Source organism: Syngnathus scovelli, chromosome 22 (genome assembly GCF_024217435.2).
Source record: "Syngnathus scovelli strain Florida chromosome 22, RoL_Ssco_1.2, whole genome shotgun sequence".
Taxonomy (NCBI): domain Eukaryota; kingdom Metazoa; phylum Chordata; class Actinopteri; order Syngnathiformes; family Syngnathidae; genus Syngnathus; species Syngnathus scovelli.
The window spans coordinates 7,232,153-7,254,815 of NC_090868.1; the positions used below are offsets into that span (position 1 = coordinate 7,232,153).

Genomic DNA, 22,663 nt, shown 5'->3' on the forward strand with positions numbered 1-22,663 from the left:
GCATTTGGATTTTCTTACATTTTATTTTAAAGATATCACTCAGATGTTCCTATGGAGAGAAAAATGCACATTATAACACAAGATACGTGCTGATGACAAAAATGTCATCTTACTTGGCAACAACACCATCATTCTTTGCCAGCCTGAGGATGGAATCATCAGACTCCCCCTGTTTTGCATTTAGGAGAGAACACGCACATGTAAAAAACCACAAGCATTTGAACCATTGAACACAATCCAGGATGACTCACCATTCTGCGGATGGCGCCACAGATGGCATAGGTCTTGAACTGACTGTTGAAACGACCCGTGACATTGTCCACCTGTAGCAGACATAGTTGAATGAATGACTTTATTTCATACATAGAAATACATCCACATTACATATAATACAGAACGTACATAGAGCTTGAACAAGGACAAACTATATACAGTGTCTGACAGAAGTTCTGTCGCTTGTCCATGTTGTAGAAACAATGGCTTATAACCTGACTTTGACTCACCCAAATGAGGTGTAATGTATGAAAATAAATTTGCTTCACTGCAGAAATATTGATCTTTTAATGAACACAGAAAGGTCAGAGTTTGGCAAAACAAGTTTTGTCGGCTTGTCATACAATACACCCAATCCTAGCAAAACCTTTGCAAGTTAGAAGGCAATATCAACATACTAAAATGTCAAGAAATATTAGCTACCTCTTCCCAATTGTTAGGGTTTTTCAGATTATCCTTATCGGATGATTATGTTGGAATGCAACCGGTAATAAATAACCTACCTTGTCTCATCCTACACAAGGTCGTAAAAGTTCCCCCTGATATGTTTTGGGCTTCCTATTCAGTCTACACCAGCCCCCACTCTTAATAAATATGTCCTTGCAGTTGGGAGGGTTTTCAGACTTCATTCCTGAGCGAGTGAACTCTCCACCTGCAGGTGTCTAAAAGGACTTGCTTGTCTCCCGTGTGGTTCTTGCAAAATAAGTTAGAGTGAGCACAACTCTAACACCTTTTATGATTGGTGTTAGAGATTTGCTCACTCACACTTATTTTGCAAGAACACCACGGGAGACAAGCAAGTTCTTTTAGACACCTGCAGGTGGAGATTTCACCCATTGAAGGAATGAAGTCTGAACCCTCCTTCCTGCAAGGGCATATTTATTAAGAGAAACAGAGTGGGGGTATGAGTAGGCTGAATAGAACGCCCTTGTTCTAGATCAAGGTGCTCCAGTACTGGCCAGCCCAGTCACCAGACACGAACATCATTGAGCATGTTTGGGGTAGAATGATGGCGGACGCTTGGAAGACAAAACCAAAAAATCTTGAACTCTTGAGAGGCACGCAAGACTGCATTCTTTCCTGATGATTTCATCAATATGAATCATTGTCGAACCGCATGGATGCAGTCTTTCAAGCTCAAGGACATCAATTCAGCTACAGCTTTTTCAATTGCCTGTGATGGGTGAGTCGAGTGACGCGACCGATATCGAACAGACACCGCTGCTATGCAAGTACGTGAACTCTAATGGGCCGCAAGAAGAAGTGATCAAATTGACGCCACTATTTTTCTTTAGATTATTTTAATAGTAGGCATACAACTTATGTATTGACACTACGTTGCATTATAAAAGGCTTTTAGATTTTTAAGGCTCCAGACAGGTATGTTTTTTGTTTTTTTTTGGGCCAATATGGCCCTTTGAACATTTTGGGTTGCCGAACCCTGGCATAGACAAAGAGACGTGCTTACGAGCAGTGTTCCCTCTAAGCTGCGCAATTGCGGACTGGTCGTGCAGTCTTGGCGCACATGAAATTACATGCTGCGCACAAAATACAATTCAGCATAAACTGATTGATTAAGATCTACTGTTAGACGTACTCTAATCTAATTAAGTGGATGAATGATTTTCTTTCTGTGCCTTTTTGTAGTGTAAATCAGTAATTGACAGTTGTCCAGCCAATGATATGTTTCACTTAGGCTACATAGTATATGTATGACACATATGTGTCCTGCCTATCCATGCAGTGCGGCAGAGTCAAGTGATGCAAATGCTAAATTAGCTAATCATGGCGAAACGAATGAGCAGCGACACATCCACTCGCCAAGCCAAAATAAATAAGAGATGCTTCTTTTAAGTTTGGATGGCTGTTGGAGTGTGTGCAACTACAAGAGGAAACAGTGAAACTGGGTGAGATTTTCTCTTTTTGAATGAGAAAGGTCTCCTCTGCAAAACATGCAGTGAAGCCAAAGTGGCGGGCGAGTTTACGGAGGGAAAAATACGGAAGAAATGGAAGTTGGACTACCTCGCGCGTCACATTCAGCAGAAATGTCATTTGAAAGCTGTTGGAATTGTACAAAGACTCAAGATGGGAGAGCGGATCGGTACGTTATTGCAAAGAACGCAAAAGATCGACAGAAAAGGAACGAGCTGTCACACAAAACAAAATCCGACCCCGAGCAAGTTAAAGTTCTCATTGACAAGATTTATTTATTTATTTATTTATTTGTTCATTCATTCATTCATTCTGGTGTTGCACACAGTGGTCCACAGTGTGCACAGGGAGCTTGTGTGTTTGCACAGTCACTTGAAAAATTAGACGGAACACTGCTTACAAGGCACAATTAGAGCTTTCTGGAAAGCCAGGATCATTGCAGAAGAGCAACGTGACGACAAGACAATATGGAACTTGGCATGTTTCATGGCAAACTTGCCCAATTGTTTAATTTGGATACAGAAGTCATGGACTTGGACGGATTTGCATATAAATATCTATTAACAATAATGTGAGTACATAGAGTACATGGTTAAACAGTAGAATAAAGTACAACCAATCTCAGTGTCTTGGTCCTATAACTTTTTGTTTACCATAAGTCATGCCATAAATAGGCCCGATAATGCGCTCTATGTGTGGATTAAATACAAAACAGACCCTGCAATTGTGCCTTTTAACCCCAAGTGCCTTATTGTGCCAAAAATACGGTAAGTTGGAAAAAGATTACCTCTGCTATGTTGATCTGCACGGAAGCGTGGTCCTTGGCTCCGATGATCCGGTTGCTCGCAGAGCTTTTAAAAAGAAAATAAAAATAATAATTTAAAAAACAGTGTTTCCATTGATTAATAAAAATACAGTCAAACCTCGGTTTTCAACCACAATCCGTTTCAGAAGGTTGAGAAGCAGATTCAAGTTCAAGTTCAAGTTTACTTTATTGTCAAAAATCCTATGTAACAGGGTTACCACAGAAGTTTGAAATTGCGTTTGACCAGTCTCCAATGTGCAGTTTAACTAAAAACATTTAAATAAGACATTGACATAAATCTCTTTCTTTCTCACACACACATACACACAACACACACAACACAAACACACACACAGCTAACTTACTCATACTGAATTTACAATTTCTTTCTCTGACATATTCATTCACAACATAAACATAGACAATGCACACTTACACATTGCAGTCATTCAAACACTAACATGCTTATAAACATGTGCAGTACTATACAATAAAATACTCTCTCTCACATTCACACACACGCACACACACACACGGTGTGTAATAAGAGTATTGACAATACAGACCCACACACACACACACACACATACATACACAGCAGCAGAAGTACAATCAGTGGTCATAGAAGTAAAGTGAAAAAGTGTATAACTGTATATAAGGTGCAAGAGTAAAGTGCCAAGTGGCATGGTGACTTTGGAATGTTCAAGTGGTTTTCCTCAGTGTGTTCATGAGTCTGATGGCTTGAGGAAAGAAGCTGTTACTCAGTCTGCTTGTGCTTGTTCCTATCACACCAGGTGATGAGTTGCTGTACCTCCTCTCTGTATGCTGAGTCATCGTTGTCTTTGATGAGGCCCACCACTGTTGTGTCATCTGCAAATTTGATGATGTGATTCGTTTCAAATCTGGCAGAGCAGTCGTGGGTCATCAGCGTGAACAGCAGGGGGGATAGCACACATCCTTGCGGCACCCCGGTGTTTATGACGGTGGTCGCTGAGGAGTTGTTTCCGACTCTGACTGTCTGCGGTCTGTTCGTTAGAAAGTCCAGCAGCCAGTTGCACAGTTAAGTTCTGACGCCTATTGTACTCAGCTTATTCACCAGATGTTGGGGGATGACTGTGTTGAACGCAGAGCTGGAGTCAATGAACAGCATCCGCGCGTGACTGTTTTTGTTCTCCAGATGAGCCAGGCAGAGGTGGAGTGCTGTTGCTATGGCGTCATCAGTGGAGCGCTTGGGGCGGTAGGCAAATTGGTATGGGTCCAGAGTAGTGGGGAGGGTGGATGTTAAGTGGGCCTTCACCAGTCTCTCAAAGTACTTCATCATGATGGAAGTGAGTGCTATGGGTCTGTAGTCATTCAGTGATGATGCTGGTGACTTCTTGGGTAGTGGTACGATGGTGGTAGCTTTGAAAATTGCTGGTATGATGACTTGGTTCAGAGAGGTGTTGTAGATGTCTGTGAGGACGTCAGTGAGTGAGTCTGCACAGTCTCTGAGCACGCGCCCGGGTATGTTGTCTGGACCTGCAGCTTTCCTGGGGTTCACCTTGAGTAGGGTCCTCTTCACGTCCGCTGGGTCCAGTTGAAGTGTTGTGCTGTCTGGGTGTACTGGGGTTTTTGTGGGTGTTGTGGTGTTGTTTTCTTCAAACCGGCTGAAGAAGGTGTTGAGAGAGTTGAGGAAGTCTATGTTGTCCTCACACGGTGGGGGGGATGGTTTGTAGTCTGTGACTGACTGGATGCCTTGCCACAGGCGTCTTGGGTCTTTTGTGTCTGTGAAGTGTGAGTTGATTTTTTGACCATATGCACGCCCCGGTGCAAGTTGGCCCTAGCAGTCTTGAGGGCCTCCTTGTCCCCAGACTTGAAAGCAGCGTTGCGTGCCCTCAGGAGCTCACGTACCTCCCTGGTGAACCAGGGTTTTTCATTTGCTCTCACTGTAATGTCTTTGGTGACGGTTACATCTTCCATGCACTTCGTTATGTATCCAGTTACAGAGTCTGTGTATTCGGTGAGGTTGACGTCCTGGTTGGTGGTGGCCGCCTCCCTGAAGACAGACCAGTCTGTGCGTTCAAAACAGTCCTGTAGAGCTGCTGTGGAGCCCTCTGGCCAGGCCCTGATCTGCTTCACAGTTGGTTTGCTTCTCGTCAACAGAGGTCTGTAGGCTGGAATTAGCATAACAGAGAGATGGTCTGATGAACCCAGGTGGGGGTGGGGAAGGGCTCTGAAGGCCTGTCTGATGTTTGCGTAGACCTGGTCAAGTGTGTTTTCTCCCCTTGTTGCAAAGTTCACACACTTGTGGAAGTGTGGCATTACTGTTTTCAATTTGGCCTGGTTGAAATCGCCAGCGATTATGCAGACCAAGTCCGGGTGTGTGTTCTGTAGTGTACTCACAGACTTGTACAGTATGGAGAGTGCGTCCTTTGTGTTAGCGCTGGGGGGGACGTAAACAGCTGTGATGTTGACGGTATTGAATTCACGCGGTAGGTAGAATGGACGGCAGTTGAGGGTTAAAAACTCAATGTTCTCTGAGCAGTGACTTGTAGTAACTACAGCGTTTGTACACCAGTTGTTGTTAATGTAAATCCACACACCACCTCCTCGAGATTTACCCGTGCTGGTGTGGTTTCTGTCCGCGCGGAAAGTTGTAAACCCATCCAGTTTAATGGCGCTGTCCGGAACGTTGTTGTGAAGCCACGTCTCTGTGAGGATGATCGCGTTGCATTCTCTCACCTTTCGTTCTGTAGTTAAGTCCAGCTTGAGATAGTCCATTTTATTTTCCAACGACCGCACGTTTGAAAGGAGAATAGATGGAAGTGCTGTTTTGTGAGGGTTTCTCTTCAGTCGGTGTTTGATGCCGGCTCGGGAACCTCGCCTTCTCCTCCGGCGTGTGCTCAGACTCCACCGCCGCTTCAGCTGCTTCCAGTGTCGGCTGGTGGGGGAGGGGGAGCCCGCTGCCTCAGAGGTTCCTTTGTCTCGGGACATTATTCCAAGACCGCGAATAGTTTCGCGATCCATGGCAAAGTTAACTCCGGATATATCCTTTGTGCAGTTGTTGCTTCTAAGTCCCAATAGTGTACTTCTGTCGTATGCGATTCTCGGAGACGATTTGGACGGTACATTTAACACAAAACACACATTTTTATCGGGAGCCGGCTTGGCCGCAGCCTCACAGGGCGCCGCCATCTTGGAAAATTACGTTTGGGCACATGTTGAAGGTATGTGCGCAAGTCTTCCTGGCTATAGCAGATGGATTAGTGATTTTAAAAGTAAGTCGATTCTGTTTTTTACCATGATAACAAATTAGTATCGAGAATTGTGGAAAATCACAGGTATTGGTACCGACGACTGAAATTCTAGTATCGTGACAACCCTGGCACACGCACATAAATATGTCAACGGGGCAAATTGCTAGTCCGTGGGGGTTGACAGTGTGCCAATTGTGTGAAGCCAGTCTTTCCACCCTGGCCTCCAAATATCTCAACCATTGTCCCCTTCAAGGATTGACGTTCGACAAGCGCATTTTAAGTACCACAACCATTACATTTGCTCACCATTTACGAGGGACGTAGAGGTCCACAAATTCACCAGCGTCATTCTGCATGTTGATTAGCAGGTCGTCTGCAAAGCAAAGCTGCAGAGAATATTTTATGTCAACAATTTCACTACACACTCCAATACTTCCATTCATCCATCCATCTTGATGCACACATTCAAAATAGCCACAGCAGTGCGTTTTAATATAATTGGCTCACATGACCTGGGAGCTATTGAGCAAAAACGCTATTAACAGTATTAATTCATTGAAAAGAATTTAAGCATTCATCACATAGAGCCTATTTGGAACTATCATCCTTCACAGTTTGGGGTCAAAAAGTCACATGACCTGGAGCTATTGAGCTAAAGCGCTAACATTTATAGTCATAAATTCACAAAAAATATTTGAAGCATTCGAATGATATTATGAGGTGTATCTCAACCAGCCTATGTGGACTATCATCCTGCACAGTTGGGGGTTAATAGGTCACATGACCTGAGAGCTATTGAGCTACACCGCTAATATTTACAGTCATGAATTCACTCAAAATATTCGTAGCTTTGGAATGAAATTCTAAGAGGTGCATCTCAACCAGACCATGTGGGGCTATTATCCTTCAGTTTGAAGTCAATAGGTCACATGACCTGGGAGCTATTCAGCCTCTTAGAATTTCATTCCAATGGTTAAAATATTTTTAATGAATTTATTACTGTAAATATTAGAATTTTAGCTCAATAGCTTCCAGGTCATGTTACCTATTGACCCAAAACAGTGGAGGACGATAGTCCCAAATGGGCTGGTTGAGATACACCTCCTAGAATTTCATTTGAATGCCTGCTTGTTTTAAAATTGAATTTATTACTGGAAATAGAATTTTACCTCAATAGCTCCCAGATCATGTGACCTATTGACCCCAAACTGTTGGATGATAGTCCCACATGGGCTGGTTGTGATACACCACTTAGAACTTTATTCCAATGCTTCAAATATTTTAAATGAATTTATAACTGTAAATATTTGCATTTTTCCTCAATAGCTCCTGAGTCATGTGACCTAATGGCCCGTGATATTGCAGGATGGTCGTCCCACATGGCCTGGTTGAGATATACATATTTTCAGTTGAATGCTTATTATTTTATCCGATTTATTACTGTAAATGAGCATTTTAACTCAATAGCTCACAGGTCATGTAACGTTTTGACCGCAAAAATTGCAGGATGATAGTCCCATGTTGAATGCTCCTCAGATTTTTTTAAGAATTTGTTAATTTGATATACACGGATGAGATTTACACATTTATCATTTGGAAAAAAAACGGACGCGTTTACATGTTATCACACTATGCTTTCCCTTCGATCTCTTTAACGGCATTTACATGCTATCGTAATGCAATGCTTTCCCTTCGCTCTCTATACCGGCGCTTACATACTATAGCACTGCCCTGCTTTTCCTTCGCTCTCTTTTAACGTAAAGCCTATAATATGGGCACGCTTCCCGTGCGACTGGCTTGATCGCAGTGTTACCTGGAAGCGAGTCGAACCGTTAAAGCCAGAATTAAACCCAGAACGTCTGCACTGCGAGACGGACGTGCTAACTAGTGCGTCACCGTGCCACCCCAACCCCTTTCTCGGCTAAATCGCAATCTCGCGGAATGCAACGTGCCAATGCGTGGGGGTGTAAAACTGACCAGAAGACTCTTAGCATAGCAACTAACATGTGGAACGTCCACGCGTACCGGCGTGGAAACTGCCAATTAAACTGCATTTTAACTTTTTGTCCTCTAAACAAACACACACAGTAACGCTATCTGTTTAACGACGATAAACGTCGGTAAAATACACGGTAATATCACCGCATGTGCTCGTTTAAGGCGGTTCCAGAAAGAGAGCAACGCAGAGACTCACCGTAACCGACAAAAGGACGACGAAAAGGACAGGCCACCCCTTCTTCTTCTCTGATGGTATGACGGTTGACGGCAGTTAGCATCCGTTGCGGCCACACATCAAAAACGTAAAGTCTAAAATTTCAAGAAGCATGGCAGTCATATACAAAGCAAAAGAATTACTGGATTATCATTCACTTCGTACACTTTATTGTTCTCTTGTCTTGCCCTGTGCTGAGGTTTGGGGGAATACTTATAAAACTTCACTACAGCCACTTATCATTCTGCAGAAAAGAGCAATAAGGACTATTCATAAAGTCAACTACTTGGAACACACAAATCCACTTTTCATACAATCCAAACTATTGAAATCCACTGACATAGTATCTTACCAAACAGCAATCATCATGTATAGCAAGTAAGCAAAACAACTACCAGAAAATATCCAAAACTTATTTAGGAATCGGGAGGGAGGTTATAAGTTAAGGGGGAATCACAACTTCAAAATCTTAAACATAAGAACAACCTTAAAAAGTTTTTGCATCACTATAACTGGGGTCAAACTATGGAACAGCTCAGTGGCCTAGTAGTAGAGTGTCCGCCCTGAGACTGGAAGGTTGTGGGTTCAAACCCCGGCCGGGTCATACCAAAGACTATAAAAATGGGACCCATTGCCTCCCTGCTTGGCACTCAGCATTAAGGGTTGGAATTGGGGGGTTAGATCACCAAATGATTCCCGAGCGCGGCACCGCTGCTGCTCACTGCTCCCCTCTCCCCCAGGGGATGGATCAAAATCACATGGGGATGGGTTAAATGCAGAGGACAAATTTCACCACACCCAGATGTGTGTGTGACGATGATCATTGGGACTTTGGGACTTTAACAATCTAAGTGAGGAACTCAAGCAAAGTCCAAATATCCACCAGTTTAAAAGAATGTACAAAAATATGTTGTTTAGCGGGTACAAAGGCTAAAAGTGCCAAAGGGCTACACACAAGTTAAAATGAAACAGAAAAATAAGTGTGAAAGTGTATCTACTTGTGGTCTGTTGTAGAATTACAGTATATGTTGAATCATTGGTTTAATGCACAGGTGTCAAACTCAAGGCCCGGGGGCCAGATACGGCCCGCCACATCATTCTATGTGGCCCGCGAAGACAAATTGTGCATCAAATTTATGTGTCATTACTAGAATTGCAAATTGTCTTCACTTGTAATATCTTTTTAAAAAAATATTTGACCAGTTTTTACTCGTCTGATTTGAAAACGACTTATTTGTCAGTTTGTTTTGTAGCTTTTACTGTATATAATAGTGTTAAGAGTAAAAGTGATCAAGTCATCACAAAAATCACGAAAAAAATATTATATAAGACGCACCTGACTATAAGCCGCAGGGTTCAAAATTTTGGAAAAAAGTCGCGGCTTGTACACCGGAAATTACGGTATGTGTTGGAAATGATATACTTTTTTATCATTGGATTCTATGTATCTGCTTTTGTGTGCAAGATTCTCCGCAGTATGTGACCATCTAGCCTTGTGAAAATGACTTGGGGGCATATGGCCGGCTAATGACTGGAGTCATTAGCCGCGCTATACAATAAGCCCCATAGTTAGCTAGACATGTTCAGATCATGATTGTCATGGGATGGGTGAAGCAGACAGAGGTCTTATTTAAGTTGAAGTCATGAGTACGGCACAGGGATGTATTCCCAGGGCCACTAAGACTAGGTCTTTGTTAAGCTAATAGTCATGAGACGTCCATACTGCTCCGTCCATAAGAGTATCCCATTTGTTCTGTGGTAATGAGATAACTATGGAATGTACTTCCTGCCTGGGAACCTACCCGATCATGTACACTTGCCCCTTTGTTTCTCTCTCAATAAAAGGCACGGCTAAATTCGAGCAGAGCGCAGATCTCAGCCACACTTGTTGCGTGTGTTTGGGGTGCGCCCTTCTGCGCAGAAGAAAACGCTAAGCCAAAAAGACCTACCGCCTCTGAGATTGATTTCAGATAAATGTTGTCAACCCAACAGTATGTACTACAATTAACCCAGTAAAACTTTTTATTTGGCAGCATGGTGGAGCACTGGTTAGCATGTTTGCCTTACAATGCAAAGGTTGTGGGTCCGATTTCGGCTACGGACTTTCTGAGTGGAGCTCGCATGTTCTCCCCATGCCTGCCTGGGTTTCCTCCTGGTATTCCAATGTTCTCCAATGTTGAATAGACGTGCATGGTAGGCCGACTGACGACTATAAATTGTCTGTAGGTTTGAGTGTTAATGGTTATTCGTCTATGTGTGTCCCGCGATTTGGTGACAACCAGTTCAGGGTGTCCATGACTACTGCCCAGAGTGCGAGGATGTGCTCCAGCAAAGTAGCACTACTCTGTGAGTAGGCATGTTCAGAGAGCAAGAGTGCGCTCCACTCCTATTAAAGGGTAACTCAACCCAACATTTTCTTTAAAATATGTTATATATGCCCACAGGAGCCGAAATACATCATTCTTATTAATATTGCGTCCTTGGAATAAGATAAGTAACAAAATTCACTCGTTCTTATCCATCACAGGGGGGCAACCATATTGCCACTCGCTGCCGACTAAAAATGACATCACAGTTGCCAGGTCTCAAGTCAAAAACAATCGCAGTTCAGCTTTAGAAAACTGGTGAGCAAAATAGCCACCCGTTCAGATGGTGAAAAACAGGTGGATTTTAACGGTTACGTTCATATTCAACAAGTGAAAAAACATCCCTGCGTTTCAACTACTTGGGCAGCTGAGTCACGCCGAAAGTTACATCATACATCCTAAAAAACGGCCTTCGGAGAACGCACCCTGTGAATTTGGACACAGCTCCCGACTCCCAGCTGGCCTGGGAACTCCTTGGGATACATCGGGAAGAGCTAGAAGAAGTGGCTGGAGATAAGGAAGTCTGGGCTTTCTTGCTGAAAATGCTGCCTCTACGGCCCAACCTCCAGATAATCGGTAGATGATGTATGTACGGATGACAGGACAAAAATTCAGTATTTTTACTGGGATAATTATTCACTTTGTAATTGTAATCTAATGGACGTTAAAAAACAAACAAAACAAATGTGCTCTATGCGCTAAAAAATAAAAAAAATAAAATAAAAACCAGGACCAATAAAGCATTTGGATTTTCTTACATTTTATTTTAAAGATATCACTCAGATGTTCCTATGGAGAGAAAAATGCACATTATAACACAAGATACGTGCTGATGACAAAAATGTCATCTTACTTGGCAACAACACCATCATTCTTTGCCAGCCTGAGGATGGAATCATCAGACTCCCCCTGTTTTGCATTTAGGAGAGAACACGCACATGTAAAAAACCACAAGCATTTGAACCATTGAACACAATCCAGGATGACTCACCATTCTGCGGATGGCGCCACAGATGGCATAGGTCTTGAACTGACTGTTGAAACGACCCGTGACATTGTCCACCTGTAGCAGACATAGTTGAATGAATGACTTTATTTCATACATAGAAATACATCCACATTACATATAATACAGAACGTACATAGAGCTTGAACAAGGACAAACTATATACAGTGTCTGACAGAAGTTCTGTCGCTTGTCCATGTTGTAGAAACAATGGCTTATAACCTGACTTTGACTCACCCAAATGAGGTGTAATGTATGAAAATAAATTTGCTTCACTGCAGAAATATTGATCTTTTAATGAACACAGAAAGGTCAGAGTTTGGCAAAACAAGTTTTGTCGGCTTGTCATACAATACACCCAATCCTAGCAAAACCTTTGCAAGTTAGAAGGCAATATCAACATACTAAAATGTCAAGAAATATTAGCTACCTCTTCCCAATTGTTAGGGTTTTTCAGATTATCCTTATCGGATGATTATGTTGGAATGCAACCGGTAATAAATAACCTACCTTGTCTCATCCTACACAAGGTCGTAAAAGTTCCCCCTGATATGTTTTGGGCTTCCTATTCAGTCTACACCAGCCCCCACTCTTAATAAATATGTCCTTGCAGTTGGGAGGGTTTTCAGACTTCATTCCTGAGCGAGTGAACTCTCCACCTGCAGGTGTCTAAAAGGACTTGCTTGTCTCCCGTGTGGTTCTTGCAAAATAAGTTAGAGTGAGCACAACTCTAACACCTTTTATGATTGGTGTTAGAGATTTGCTCACTCACACTTATTTTGCAAGAACACCACGGGAGACAAGCAAGTTCTTTTAGACACCTGCAGGTGGAGATTTCACCCATTGAAGGAATGAAGTCTGAACCCTCCTTCCTGCAAGGGCATATTTATTAAGAGAAACAGAGTGGGGGTATGAGTAGGCTGAATAGAACGCCCTTGTTCTAGATCAAGGTGCTCCAGTACTGGCCAGCCCAGTCACCAGACACGAACATCATTGAGCATGTTTGGGGTAGAATGATGGCGGACGCTTGGAAGACAAAACCAAAAAATCTTGAACTCTTGAGAGGCACGCAAGACTGCATTCTTTCCTGATGATTTCATCAATATGAATCATTGTCGAACCGCATGGATGCAGTCTTTCAAGCTCAAGGACATCAATTCAGCTACAGCTTTTTCAATTGCCTGTGATGGGTGAGTCGAGTGACGCGACCGATATCGAACAGACACCGCTGCTATGCAAGTACGTGAACTCTAATGGGCCGCAAGAAGAAGTGATCAAATTGACGCCACTATTTTTCTTTAGATTATTTTAATAGTAGGCATACAACTTATGTATTGACACTATGTTGCATTATAAAAGGCTTTTAGATTTTTAAGGCTCCAGACAGGTATGTTTTTTGTTTTTTTTGGGCCAATATGGCCCTTTGAACATTTTGGGTTGCCGAACCCTGGCATAGACAAAGAGACGTGCTTACGAGCAGTGTTCCCTCTAAGCTGCGCAATTGCGGACTGGTCGTGCAGTCTTGGCGCACATGAAATTACATGCTGCGCACAAAATACAATTCAGCATAAACTGATTGATTAAGATCTACTGTTAGACGTACTCTAATCTAATTAAGTGGATGAATGATTTTCTTTCTGTGCCTTTTTGTAGTGTAAATCAGTAATTGACAGTTGTCCAGCCAATGATATGTTTCACTTAGGCTACATAGTATATGTATGACACATATGTGTCCTGCCTATCCATGCAGTGCGGCAGAGTCAAGCGATGCAAATGCTAAATTAGCTAATCATGGCGAAACGAATGAGCAGCGACACATCCACTCGCCAAGCCAAAATAAATAAGAGATGCTTCTTTTAAGTTTGGATGGCTGTTGGAGTGTGTGCAACTACAAGAGGAAACAGTGAAACTGGGTGAGATTTTCTCTTTTTGAATGAGAAAGGTCTCCTCTGCAAAACATGCAGTGAAGCCAAAGTGGCGGGCGAGTTTACGGAGGGAAAAATACGGAAGAAATGGAAGTTGGACTACCTCGCGCGTCACATTCAGCAGAAATGTCATTTGAAAGCTGTTGGAATTGTACAAAGACTCAAGATGGGAGAGCGGATCGGTACGTTATTGCAAAGAACGCAAAAGATCGACAGAAAAGGAACGAGCTGTCACACAAAACAAAATCCGACCCCGAGCAAGTTAAAGTTCTCATTGACAAGATTTATTTATTTATTTATTTATTTGTTCATTCATTCATTCATTCTGGTGTTGCACACAGTGGTCCACAGTGTGCACAGGGAGCTTGTGTGTTTGCACAGTCACTTGAAAAATTAGACGGAACACTGCTTACAAGGCACAATTAGAGCTTTCTGGAAAGCCAGGATCATTGCAGAAGAGCAACGTGACGACAAGACAATATGGAACTTGGCATGTTTCATGGCAAACTTGCCCAATTGTTTAATTTGGATACAGAAGTCATGGACTTGGACGGATTTGCATATAAATATCTATTAACAATAATGTGAGTACATAGAGTACATGGTTAAACAGTAGAATAAAGTACAACCAATCTCAGTGTCTTGGTCCTATAACTTTTTGTTTACCATAAGTCATGCCATAAATAGGCCCGATAATGCGCTCTATGTGTGGATTAAATACAAAACAGACCCTGCAATTGTGCCTTTTAACCCCAAGTGCCTTATTGTGCCAAAAATACGGTAAGTTGGAAAAAGATTACCTCTGCTATGTTGATCTGCACGGAAGCGTGGTCCTTGGCTCCGATGATCCGGTTGCTCGCAGAGCTTTTAAAAAGAAAATAAAAATAATAATTTAAAAAACAGTGTTTCCATTGATTAATAAAAATACAGTCAAACCTCGGTTTTCAACCACAATCCGTTTCAGAAGGTTGAGAAGCAGATTCAAGTTCAAGTTCAAGTTTACTTTATTGTCAAAAATCCTATGTAACAGGGTTACCACAGAAGTTTGAAATTGCGTTTGACCAGTCTCCAATGTGCAGTTTAACTAAAAACATTTAAATAAGACATTGACATAAATCTCTTTCTTTCTCACACACACATACACACAACACACACAACACAAACACACACACAGCTAACTTACTCATACTGAATTTACAATTTCTTTCTCTGACATATTCATTCACAACATAAACATAGACAATGCACACTTACACATTGCAGTCATTCAAACACTAACATGCTTATAAACATGTGCAGTACTATACAATAAAATACTCTCTCTCACATTCACACACACGCACACACACACACGGTGTGTAATAAGAGTATTGACAATACAGACCCCCCCACACACACACACACACACATACATACACAGCAGCAGAAGTACAATCAGTGGTCATAGAAGTAAAGTGAAAAAGTGTATAACTGTATATAAGGTGCAAGAGTAAAGTGCCAAGTGGCATGGTGACTTTGGAATGTTCAAGTGGTTTTCCTCAGTGTGTTCATGAGTCTGATGGCTTGAGGAAAGAAGCTGTTACTCAGTCTGCTTGTGCTTGTTCCTATCACACCAGGTGATGAGTTGCTGTACCTCCTCTCTGTATGCTGAGTCATCGTTGTCTTTGATGAGGCCCACCACTGTTGTGTCATCTGCAAATTTGATGATGTGATTCGTTTCAAATCTGGCAGAGCAGTCGTGGGTCATCAGCGTGAACAGCAGGGGGGATAGCACACATCCTTGCGGCACCCCGGTGTTTATGACGGTGGTCGCTGAGGAGTTGTTTCCGACTCTGACTGTCTGCGGTCTGTTCGTTAGAAAGTCCAGCAGCCAGTTGCACAGTTAAGTTCTGACGCCTATTGTACTCAGCTTATTCACCAGATGTTGGGGGATGACTGTGTTGAACGCAGAGCTGGAGTCAATGAACAGCATCCGCGCGTGACTGTTTTTGTTCTCCAGATGAGCCAGGCAGAGGTGGAGTGCTGTTGCTATGGCGTCATCAGTGGAGCGCTTGGGGCGGTAGGCAAATTGGTATGGGTCCAGAGTAGTGGGGAGGGTGGATGTTAAGTGGGCCTTCACCAGTCTCTCAAAGTACTTCATCATGATGGAAGTGAGTGCTATGGGTCTGTAGTCATTCAGTGATGATGCTGGTGACTTCTTGGGTAGTGGTACGATGGTGGTAGCTTTGAAAATTGCTGGTATGATGACTTGGTTCAGAGAGGTGTTGTAGATGTCTGTGAGGACGTCAGTGAGTGAGTCTGCACAGTCTCTGAGCACGCGCCCGGGTATGTTGTCTGGACCTGCAGCTTTCCTGGGGTTCACCTTGAGTAGGGTCCTCTTCACGTCCGCTGGGTCCAGTTGAAGTGTTGTGCTGTCTGGGTGTACTGGGGTTTTTGTGGGTGTTGTGGTGTTGTTTTCTTCAAACCGGCTGAAGAAGGTGTTGAGAGAGTTGAGGAAGTCTATGTTGTCCTCACACGGTGGGGGGGATGGTTTGTAGTCTGTGACTGACTGGATGCCTTGCCACAGGCGTCTTGGGTCTTTTGTGTCTGTGAAGTGTGAGTTGATTTTTTGACCATATGCACGCCCCGGTGCAAGTTGGCCCTAGCAGTCTTGAGGGCCTCCTTGTCCCCAGACTTGAAAGCAGCGTTGCGTGCCCTCAGGAGCTCACGTACCTCCCTGGTGAACCAGGGTTTTTCATTTGCTCTCACTGTAATGTCTTTGGTGACGGTTACATCTTCCATGCACTTCGTTATGTATCCAGTTACAGAGTCTGTGTATTCGGTGAGGTTGACGTCCTGGTTGGTGGTGGCCGCCTCCCTGAAGACAGACCAGTCTGTGCGTTCAAAACAGTCCTGTAGAGCTGCTGTGGAGCCCTCTGGCCAGGCCCTGATCTGCTTCACAGTTGGTTTGCTTCTCGTCAACAGAGGTCTGTAGGCTGGAATTAGCATAACAGAGAGATGGTCTGATGAACCCAGGTGGGGGTGGGGAAGGGCTCTGAAGGCCTGTCTGATGTTTGCGTAGACCTGGTCAAGTGTGTTTTCTCCCCTTGTTGCAAAGTTCACACACTTGTGGAAGTGTGGCATTACTGTTTTCAATTTGGCCTGGTTGAAATCGCCAGCGATTATGCAGACCAAGTCCGGGTGTGTGTTCTGTAGTGTACTCACAGACTTGTACAGTATGGAGAGTGCGTCCTTTGTGTTAGCGCTGGGGGGGACGTAAACAGCTGTGATGTTGACGGTATTGAATTCACGCGGTAGGTAGAATGGACGGCAGTTGAGGGTTAAAAACTCAATGTTCTCTGAGCAGTGACTTGTAGTAACTACAGCGTTTGTACACCAGTTGTTGTTAATGTAAATCCACACACCACCTCCTCGAGATTTACCCGTGCTGGTGTGGTTTCTGTCCGCGCGGAAAGTTGTAAACCCATCCAGTTTAATGGCGCTGTCCGGAACGTTGTTGTGAAGCCACGTCTCTGTGAGGATGATCGCGTTGCATTCTCTCACCTTTCGTTCTGTAGTTAAGTCCAGCTTGAGATAGTCCATTTTATTTTCCAACGACCGCACGTTTGAAAGGAGAATAGATGGAAGTGCTGTTTTGTGAGGGTTTCTCTTCAGTCGGTGTTTGATGCCGGCTCGGGAACCTCGCCTTCTCCTCCGGCGTGTGCTCAGACTCCACCGCCGCTTCAGCTGCTTCCAGTGTCGGCTGGTGGGGGAGGGGGAGCCCGCTGCCTCAGAGGTTCCTTTGTCTCGGGACATTATTCCAAGACCGCGAATAGTTTCGCGATCCATGGCAAAGTTAACTCCGGATATATCCTTTGTGCAGTTGTTGCTTCTAAGTCCCAATAGTGTACTTCTGTCGTATGCGATTCTCGGAGACGATTTGGACGGTACATTTAACACAAAACACACATTTTTATCGGGAGCCGGCTTGGCCGCAGCCTCACAGGGCGCCGCCATCTTGGAAAATTACGTTTGGGCACATGTTGAAGGTATGTGCGCAAGTCTTCCTGGCTATAGCAGATGGATTAGTGATTTTAAAAGTAAGTCGATTCTGTTTTTTACCATGATAACAAATTAGTATCGAGAATTGTGGAAAATCACAGGTATTGGTACCGACGACTGAAATTCTAGTATCGTGACAACCCTGGCACACGCACATAAATATGTCAACGGGGCAAATTGCTAGTCCGTGGGGGTTGACAGTGTGCCAATTGTGTGAAGCCAGTCTTTCCACCCTGGCCTCCAAATATCTCAACCATTGTCCCCTTCAAGGATTGACGTTCGACAAGCGCATTTTAAGTACCACAACCATTACATTTGCTCACCATTTACGAGGGACGTAGAGGTCCACAAATTCACCAGCGTCATTCTGCATGTTGATTAGCAGGTCGTCTGCAAAGCAAAGCTGCAGAGAATATTTTATGTCAACAATTTCACTACACACTCCAATACTTCCATTCATCCATCCATCTTGATGCACACATTCAAAATAGCCACAGCAGTGCGTTTTAATATAATTGGCTCACATGACCTGGGAGCTATTGAGCAAAAACGCTATTAACAGTATTAATTCATTGAAAAGAATTTAAGCATTCATCACATAGAGCCTATTTGGAACTATCATCCTTCACAGTTTGGGGTCAAAAAGTCACATGACCTGGAGCTATTGAGCTAAAGCGCTAACATTTATAGTCATAAATTCACAAAAAATATTTGAAGCATTCGAATGATATTATGAGGTGTATCTCAACCAGCCTATGTGGACTATCATCCTGCACAGTTGGGGGTTAATAGGTCACATGACCTGAGAGCTATTGAGCTACACCGCTAATATTTACAGTCATGAATTCACTCAAAATATTCGTAGCTTTGGAATGAAATTCTAAGAGGTGCATCTCAACCAGACCATGTGGGGCTATTATCCTTCAGTTTGAAGTCAATAGGTCACATGACCTGGGAGCTATTCAGCCTCTTAGAATTTCATTCCAATGGTTAAAATATTTTTAATGAATTTATTACTGTAAATATTAGAATTTTAGCTCAATAGCTTCCAGGTCATGTTACCTATTGACCCAAAACAGTGGAGGACGATAGTCCCAAATGGGCTGGTTGAGATACACCTCCTAGAATTTCATTTGAATGCCTGCTTGTTTTAAAATTGAATTTATTACTGGAAATAGAATTTTACCTCAATAGCTCCCAGATCATGTGACCTATTGACCCCAAACTGTTGGATGATAGTCCCACATGGGCTGGTTGTGATACACCACTTAGAACTTTATTCCAATGCTTCAAATATTTTAAATGAATTTATAACTGTAAATATTTGCATTTTTCCTCAATAGCTCCTGAGTCATGTGACCTAATGGCCCGTGATATTGCAGGATGGTCGTCCCACATGGCCTGGTTGAGATATACATATTTTCAGTTGAATGCTTATTATTTTATCCGATTTATTACTGTAAATGAGCATTTTAACTCAATAGCTCACAGGTCATGTAACGTTTTGACCGCAAAAATTGCAGGATGATAGTCCCATGTTGAATGCTCCTCAGATTTTTTTAAGAATTTGTTAATTTGATATACACGGATGAGATTTACACATTTATCATTTGGAAAAAAAACGGACGCGTTTACATGTTATCACACTATGCTTTCCCTTCGATCTCTTTAACGGCATTTACATGCTATCGTAATGCAATGCTTTCCCTTCGCTCTCTATACCGGCGCTTACATACTATAGCACTGCCCTGCTTTTCCTTCGCTCTCTTTTAACGTAAAGCCTATAATATGGGCACGCTTCCCGTGCGACTGGCTTGATCGCAGTGTTACCTGGAAGCGAGTCGAACCGTTAAAGCCAGAATTAAACCCAGAACGTCTGCACTGCGAGACGGACGTGCTAACTAGTGCGTCACCGTGCCACCCCAACCCCTTTCTCGGCTAAATCGCAATCTCGCGGAATGCAACGTGCCAATGCGTGGGGGTGTAAAACTGACCAGAAGACTCTTAGCATAGCAACTAACATGTGGAACGTCCACGCGTACCGGCGTGGAAACTGCCAATTAAACTGCATTTTAACTTTTTGTCCTCTAAACAAACACACACAGTAACGCTATCTGTTTAACGACGATAAACGTCGGTAAAATACACGGTAATATCACCGCATGTGCTCGTTTAAGGCGGTTCCAGAAAGAGAGCAACGCAGAGACTCACCGTAACCGACAAAAGGACGACGAAAAGGACAGGCCACCCCTTCTTCTTCTCTGATGGTATGACGGTTGACGGCAGTTAGCATCCGTTGCGGCCACACATCAAAAACGTAAAGTCTAAAATTTCAAGAAGCATGGCAGTCATATACAAAGCAAAAGAATTACTGGATTATCATTCACTTCGTACACTTTATTGTTCTCTTGTCTTGCCCTGTGCTGAGGTTTGGGGGAATACTTATAAAACTTCACTACAGCCACTTATCATTCTGCAGAAAAGAGCAATAAGGACTATTCATAAAGTCAACTACTTGGAACACACAAATCCACTTTTCATACAATCCAAACTATTGAAATCCACTGACATAGTATCTTACCAAACAGCAATCATCATGTATAGCAAGTAAGCAAAACAACTACCAGAAAATATCCAAAACTTATTTAGGAATCGGGAGGGAGGTTATAAGTTAAGGGGGAATCACAACTTCAAAATCTTAAACATAAGAACAACCTTAAAAGGTTTTTGCATCACTATAACTGGGGTCAAACTATGGAACAATCTAAGTGAGGAACTCAAGCAAAGTCCAAATATCCACCAGTTTAAAAGAATGTACAAAAATATGTTGTTTAGCGGGTACAAAGGCTAAAAGTGCCAAAGGGCTACACACAAGTTAAAATGAAACAGAAAAATAAGTGTGAAAGTGTATCTACTTGTGGTCTGTTGTAGAATTACAGTATATGTTGAATCATTGGTTTAATGCACAGGTGTCAAACTCAAGGCCCGGGGGCCAGATACGGCCCGCCACATCATTCTATGTGGCCCGCGAAGACAAATTGTGCATCAAATTTATGTGTCATTACTAAAATTGCAAATTGTCTTCACTTGTGATATCTTTTTAAAAAAATATTTGACCAGTTTTTACTCGTCTGATTTGAAAACGACTTATTTGTCAGTTTGTTTTGTAGCTTTTACTGTATATAATAGTGTTAAGAGTAAAAGTGATCAAGTCATCACAAAAATCACGAAAAAAATCTTATATAAGACGCACCTGACTATAAGCCGCAGGGTTCAAAATTTTGGAAAAAAGTCGCGGCTTGTACACCGGAAATTACGGTATGTGTTGGAAATGATATACTTTTTTATCATTGGATTCTATGTATCTGCTTTTGTGTGCAAGATTCTCCGCAGTATGTGACCATCTAGCCTTGTGAAAATGACTTGGGGGCATATGGCCGGCTAATGACTGGAGTCATTAGCCGCGCTATACAATAAGCCCCATAGTTAGCTAGACATGTTCAGATCATGATTGTCATGGGATGGGTGAAGCAGACAGAGGTCTTATTTAAGTTGAAGTCATGAGTACGGCACAGGGATGTATTCCCAGGGCCACTAAGACTAGGTCTTTGTTAAGCTAATAGTCATGAGACGTCCATACTGCTCCGTCCATAAGAGTATCCCATTTGTTCTGTGGTAATGAGATAACTATGGAATGTACTTCCTGCCTGGGAACCTACCCGATCATGTACACTTGCCCCTTTGTTTCTCTCTCAATAAAAGGCACGGCTAAATTCGAGCAGAGCGCAGATCTCAGCCACACTTGTTGCGTGTGTTTGGGGTGCGCCCTTCTGCGCAGAAGAAAACGCTAAGCCAAAAAGACCTACCGCCTCTGAGATTGATTTCAGATAAATGTTGTCAACCCAACAGTATGTACTACAATTAACCCAGTAAAACTTTTTATTTGGCAGCATGGTGGAGCACTGGTTAGCATGTTTGCCTTACAATGCAAAGGTTGTGGGTCCGATTTCGGCTACGGACTTTCTGAGTGGAGCTCGCATGTTCTCCCCATGCCTGCCTGGGTTTCCTCCTGGTATTCCAATGTTCTCCAATGTTGAATAGACGTGCATGGTAGGCCGACTGACGACTATAAATTGTCTGTAGGTTTGAGTGTTAATGGTTATTCGTCTATGTGTGTCCCGCGATTTGGTGACAACCAGTTCAGGGTGTCCATGACTACTGCCCAGAGTGCGAGGATGTGCTCCAGCAAAGTAGCACTACTCTGTGAGTAGGCATGTTCAGAGAGCAAGAGTGCGCTCCACTCCTATTAAAGGGTAACTCAACCCAACATTTTCTTTAAAATATGTTATATATGCCCACAGGAGCCGAAATACATCATTCTTATTAATATTGCGTCCTTGGAATAAGATAAGTAACAAAATTCACTCGTTCTTATCCATCACAGGGGGGCAACCATATTGCCACTCGCTGCCGACTAAAAATGACATCACAGTTGCCAGGTCTCAAGTCAAAAACAATCGCAGTTCAGCTTTAGAAAACTGGTGAGCAAAATAGCCACCCGTTCAGATGGTGAAAAACAGGTGGATTTTAACGGTTACGTTCATATTCAACAAGTGAAAAAACATCCCTGCGTTTCAACTACTTGGGCAGCTGAGTCACGCCGAAAGTTACATCATACATCCTAAAAAACGGCCTTCGGAGAACGCACCCTGTGAATTTGGACACAGCTCCCGACTCCCAGCTGGCCTGGGAACTCCTTGGGATACATCGGGAAGAGCTAGAAGAAGTGGCTGGAGATAAGGAAGTCTGGGCTTTCTTGCTGAAAATGCTGCCTCTACGGCCCAACCTCTAGATAATCGGTAGATGA

The 22,663-nt window shown here is 43.0% G+C and overlaps 2 protein-coding genes across 7 annotated transcripts; both read right to left on the minus strand.

The window, feature by feature from the left end:
• Positions 1 to 3: 3 nt before the first annotated feature.
• On the minus strand, positions 4 to 11,427 carry LOC125992405 (small ribosomal subunit protein eS21). Of its 3 annotated transcripts, XM_068649600.1 has the most exons (7): positions 11,250 to 11,427; positions 8,441 to 8,553; positions 6,553 to 6,632; positions 2,993 to 3,056; positions 252 to 323; positions 114 to 169; positions 4 to 49 (listed from the first exon to the last, which is right to left on the minus strand). In XM_068649600.1, exons 3-7 carry the CDS (start codon positions 6,600 to 6,602, stop codon positions 40 to 42), a joined length of 252 nt encoding a protein of 83 aa, XP_068505701.1. In that variant the 5' UTR covers positions 6,603 to 6,632; positions 8,441 to 8,553; positions 11,250 to 11,427; the 3' UTR covers positions 4 to 39. The 3 variants fall into 3 exon arrangements, with proteins under 3 accessions (XP_068505701.1, XP_049617402.1, XP_068505700.1); XM_049761445.2 differs by having other exon boundaries at positions 4 to 169; XM_068649599.1 differs by lacking the exons at positions 6,553 to 6,632; positions 8,441 to 8,553; positions 11,250 to 11,427 and adding an exon at positions 3,822 to 6,546.
• A 140-nt stretch (positions 11,428 to 11,567) lies between these two features.
• LOC125992409 (small ribosomal subunit protein eS21-like) lies at positions 11,568 to 22,632 on the minus strand. Of its 4 annotated transcripts, XM_068649590.1 has the most exons (7): positions 22,505 to 22,632; positions 20,008 to 20,120; positions 18,120 to 18,199; positions 14,556 to 14,619; positions 11,816 to 11,887; positions 11,678 to 11,733; positions 11,568 to 11,613 (listed from the first exon to the last, which is right to left on the minus strand). In XM_068649590.1, exons 3-7 carry the CDS (start codon positions 18,167 to 18,169, stop codon positions 11,604 to 11,606), a joined length of 252 nt encoding a protein of 83 aa, XP_068505691.1. In that variant the 5' UTR covers positions 18,170 to 18,199; positions 20,008 to 20,120; positions 22,505 to 22,632; the 3' UTR covers positions 11,568 to 11,603. The 4 variants fall into 4 exon arrangements, with proteins under 4 accessions (XP_068505691.1, XP_068505688.1, XP_068505690.1 ...); XM_068649587.1 differs by lacking the exons at positions 20,008 to 20,120; positions 22,505 to 22,632 and having other exon boundaries at positions 18,120 to 18,511; XM_068649589.1 differs by lacking the exons at positions 18,120 to 18,199; positions 20,008 to 20,120; positions 22,505 to 22,632 and adding an exon at positions 15,389 to 18,113.
• Positions 22,633 to 22,663: the final 31 nt, after the last annotated feature.

Coding starts and splice junctions, on each gene's coding strand:
- LOC125992405 (XM_068649599.1), bottom strand. CDS start 3,880: ATGACACAACAGTGGTGGGCCTCATCAAAGACAACGATGACTCAGCAT. Junction 3,057..3,821: donor ACTCAGCATACAGAGAGGAG/GTACAGCAACTC, acceptor TCTTTTTAAAAG/CTCTGCGAGCAACCGGATCA. Junction 170..251: donor GTGGCGCCATCCGCAGAATG/GTGAGTCATCCT, acceptor AATGCAAAACAG/GGGGAGTCTGATGATTCCAT.
- LOC125992409 (XM_068649587.1), bottom strand. CDS start 18,256: ATGAATGGAAGTATTGGAGTGTGTAGTGAAATTGTTGACATAAAATAT. Junction 14,620..18,119: donor CTCTACGTCCCTCGTAAATG/GTGAGCAAATGT, acceptor TCTTTTTAAAAG/CTCTGCGAGCAACCGGATCA. Junction 11,888..14,555: donor TGCAGATCAACATAGCAGAG/GTAATCTTTTTC, acceptor TGTCTGCTACAG/GTGGACAATGTCACGGGTCG.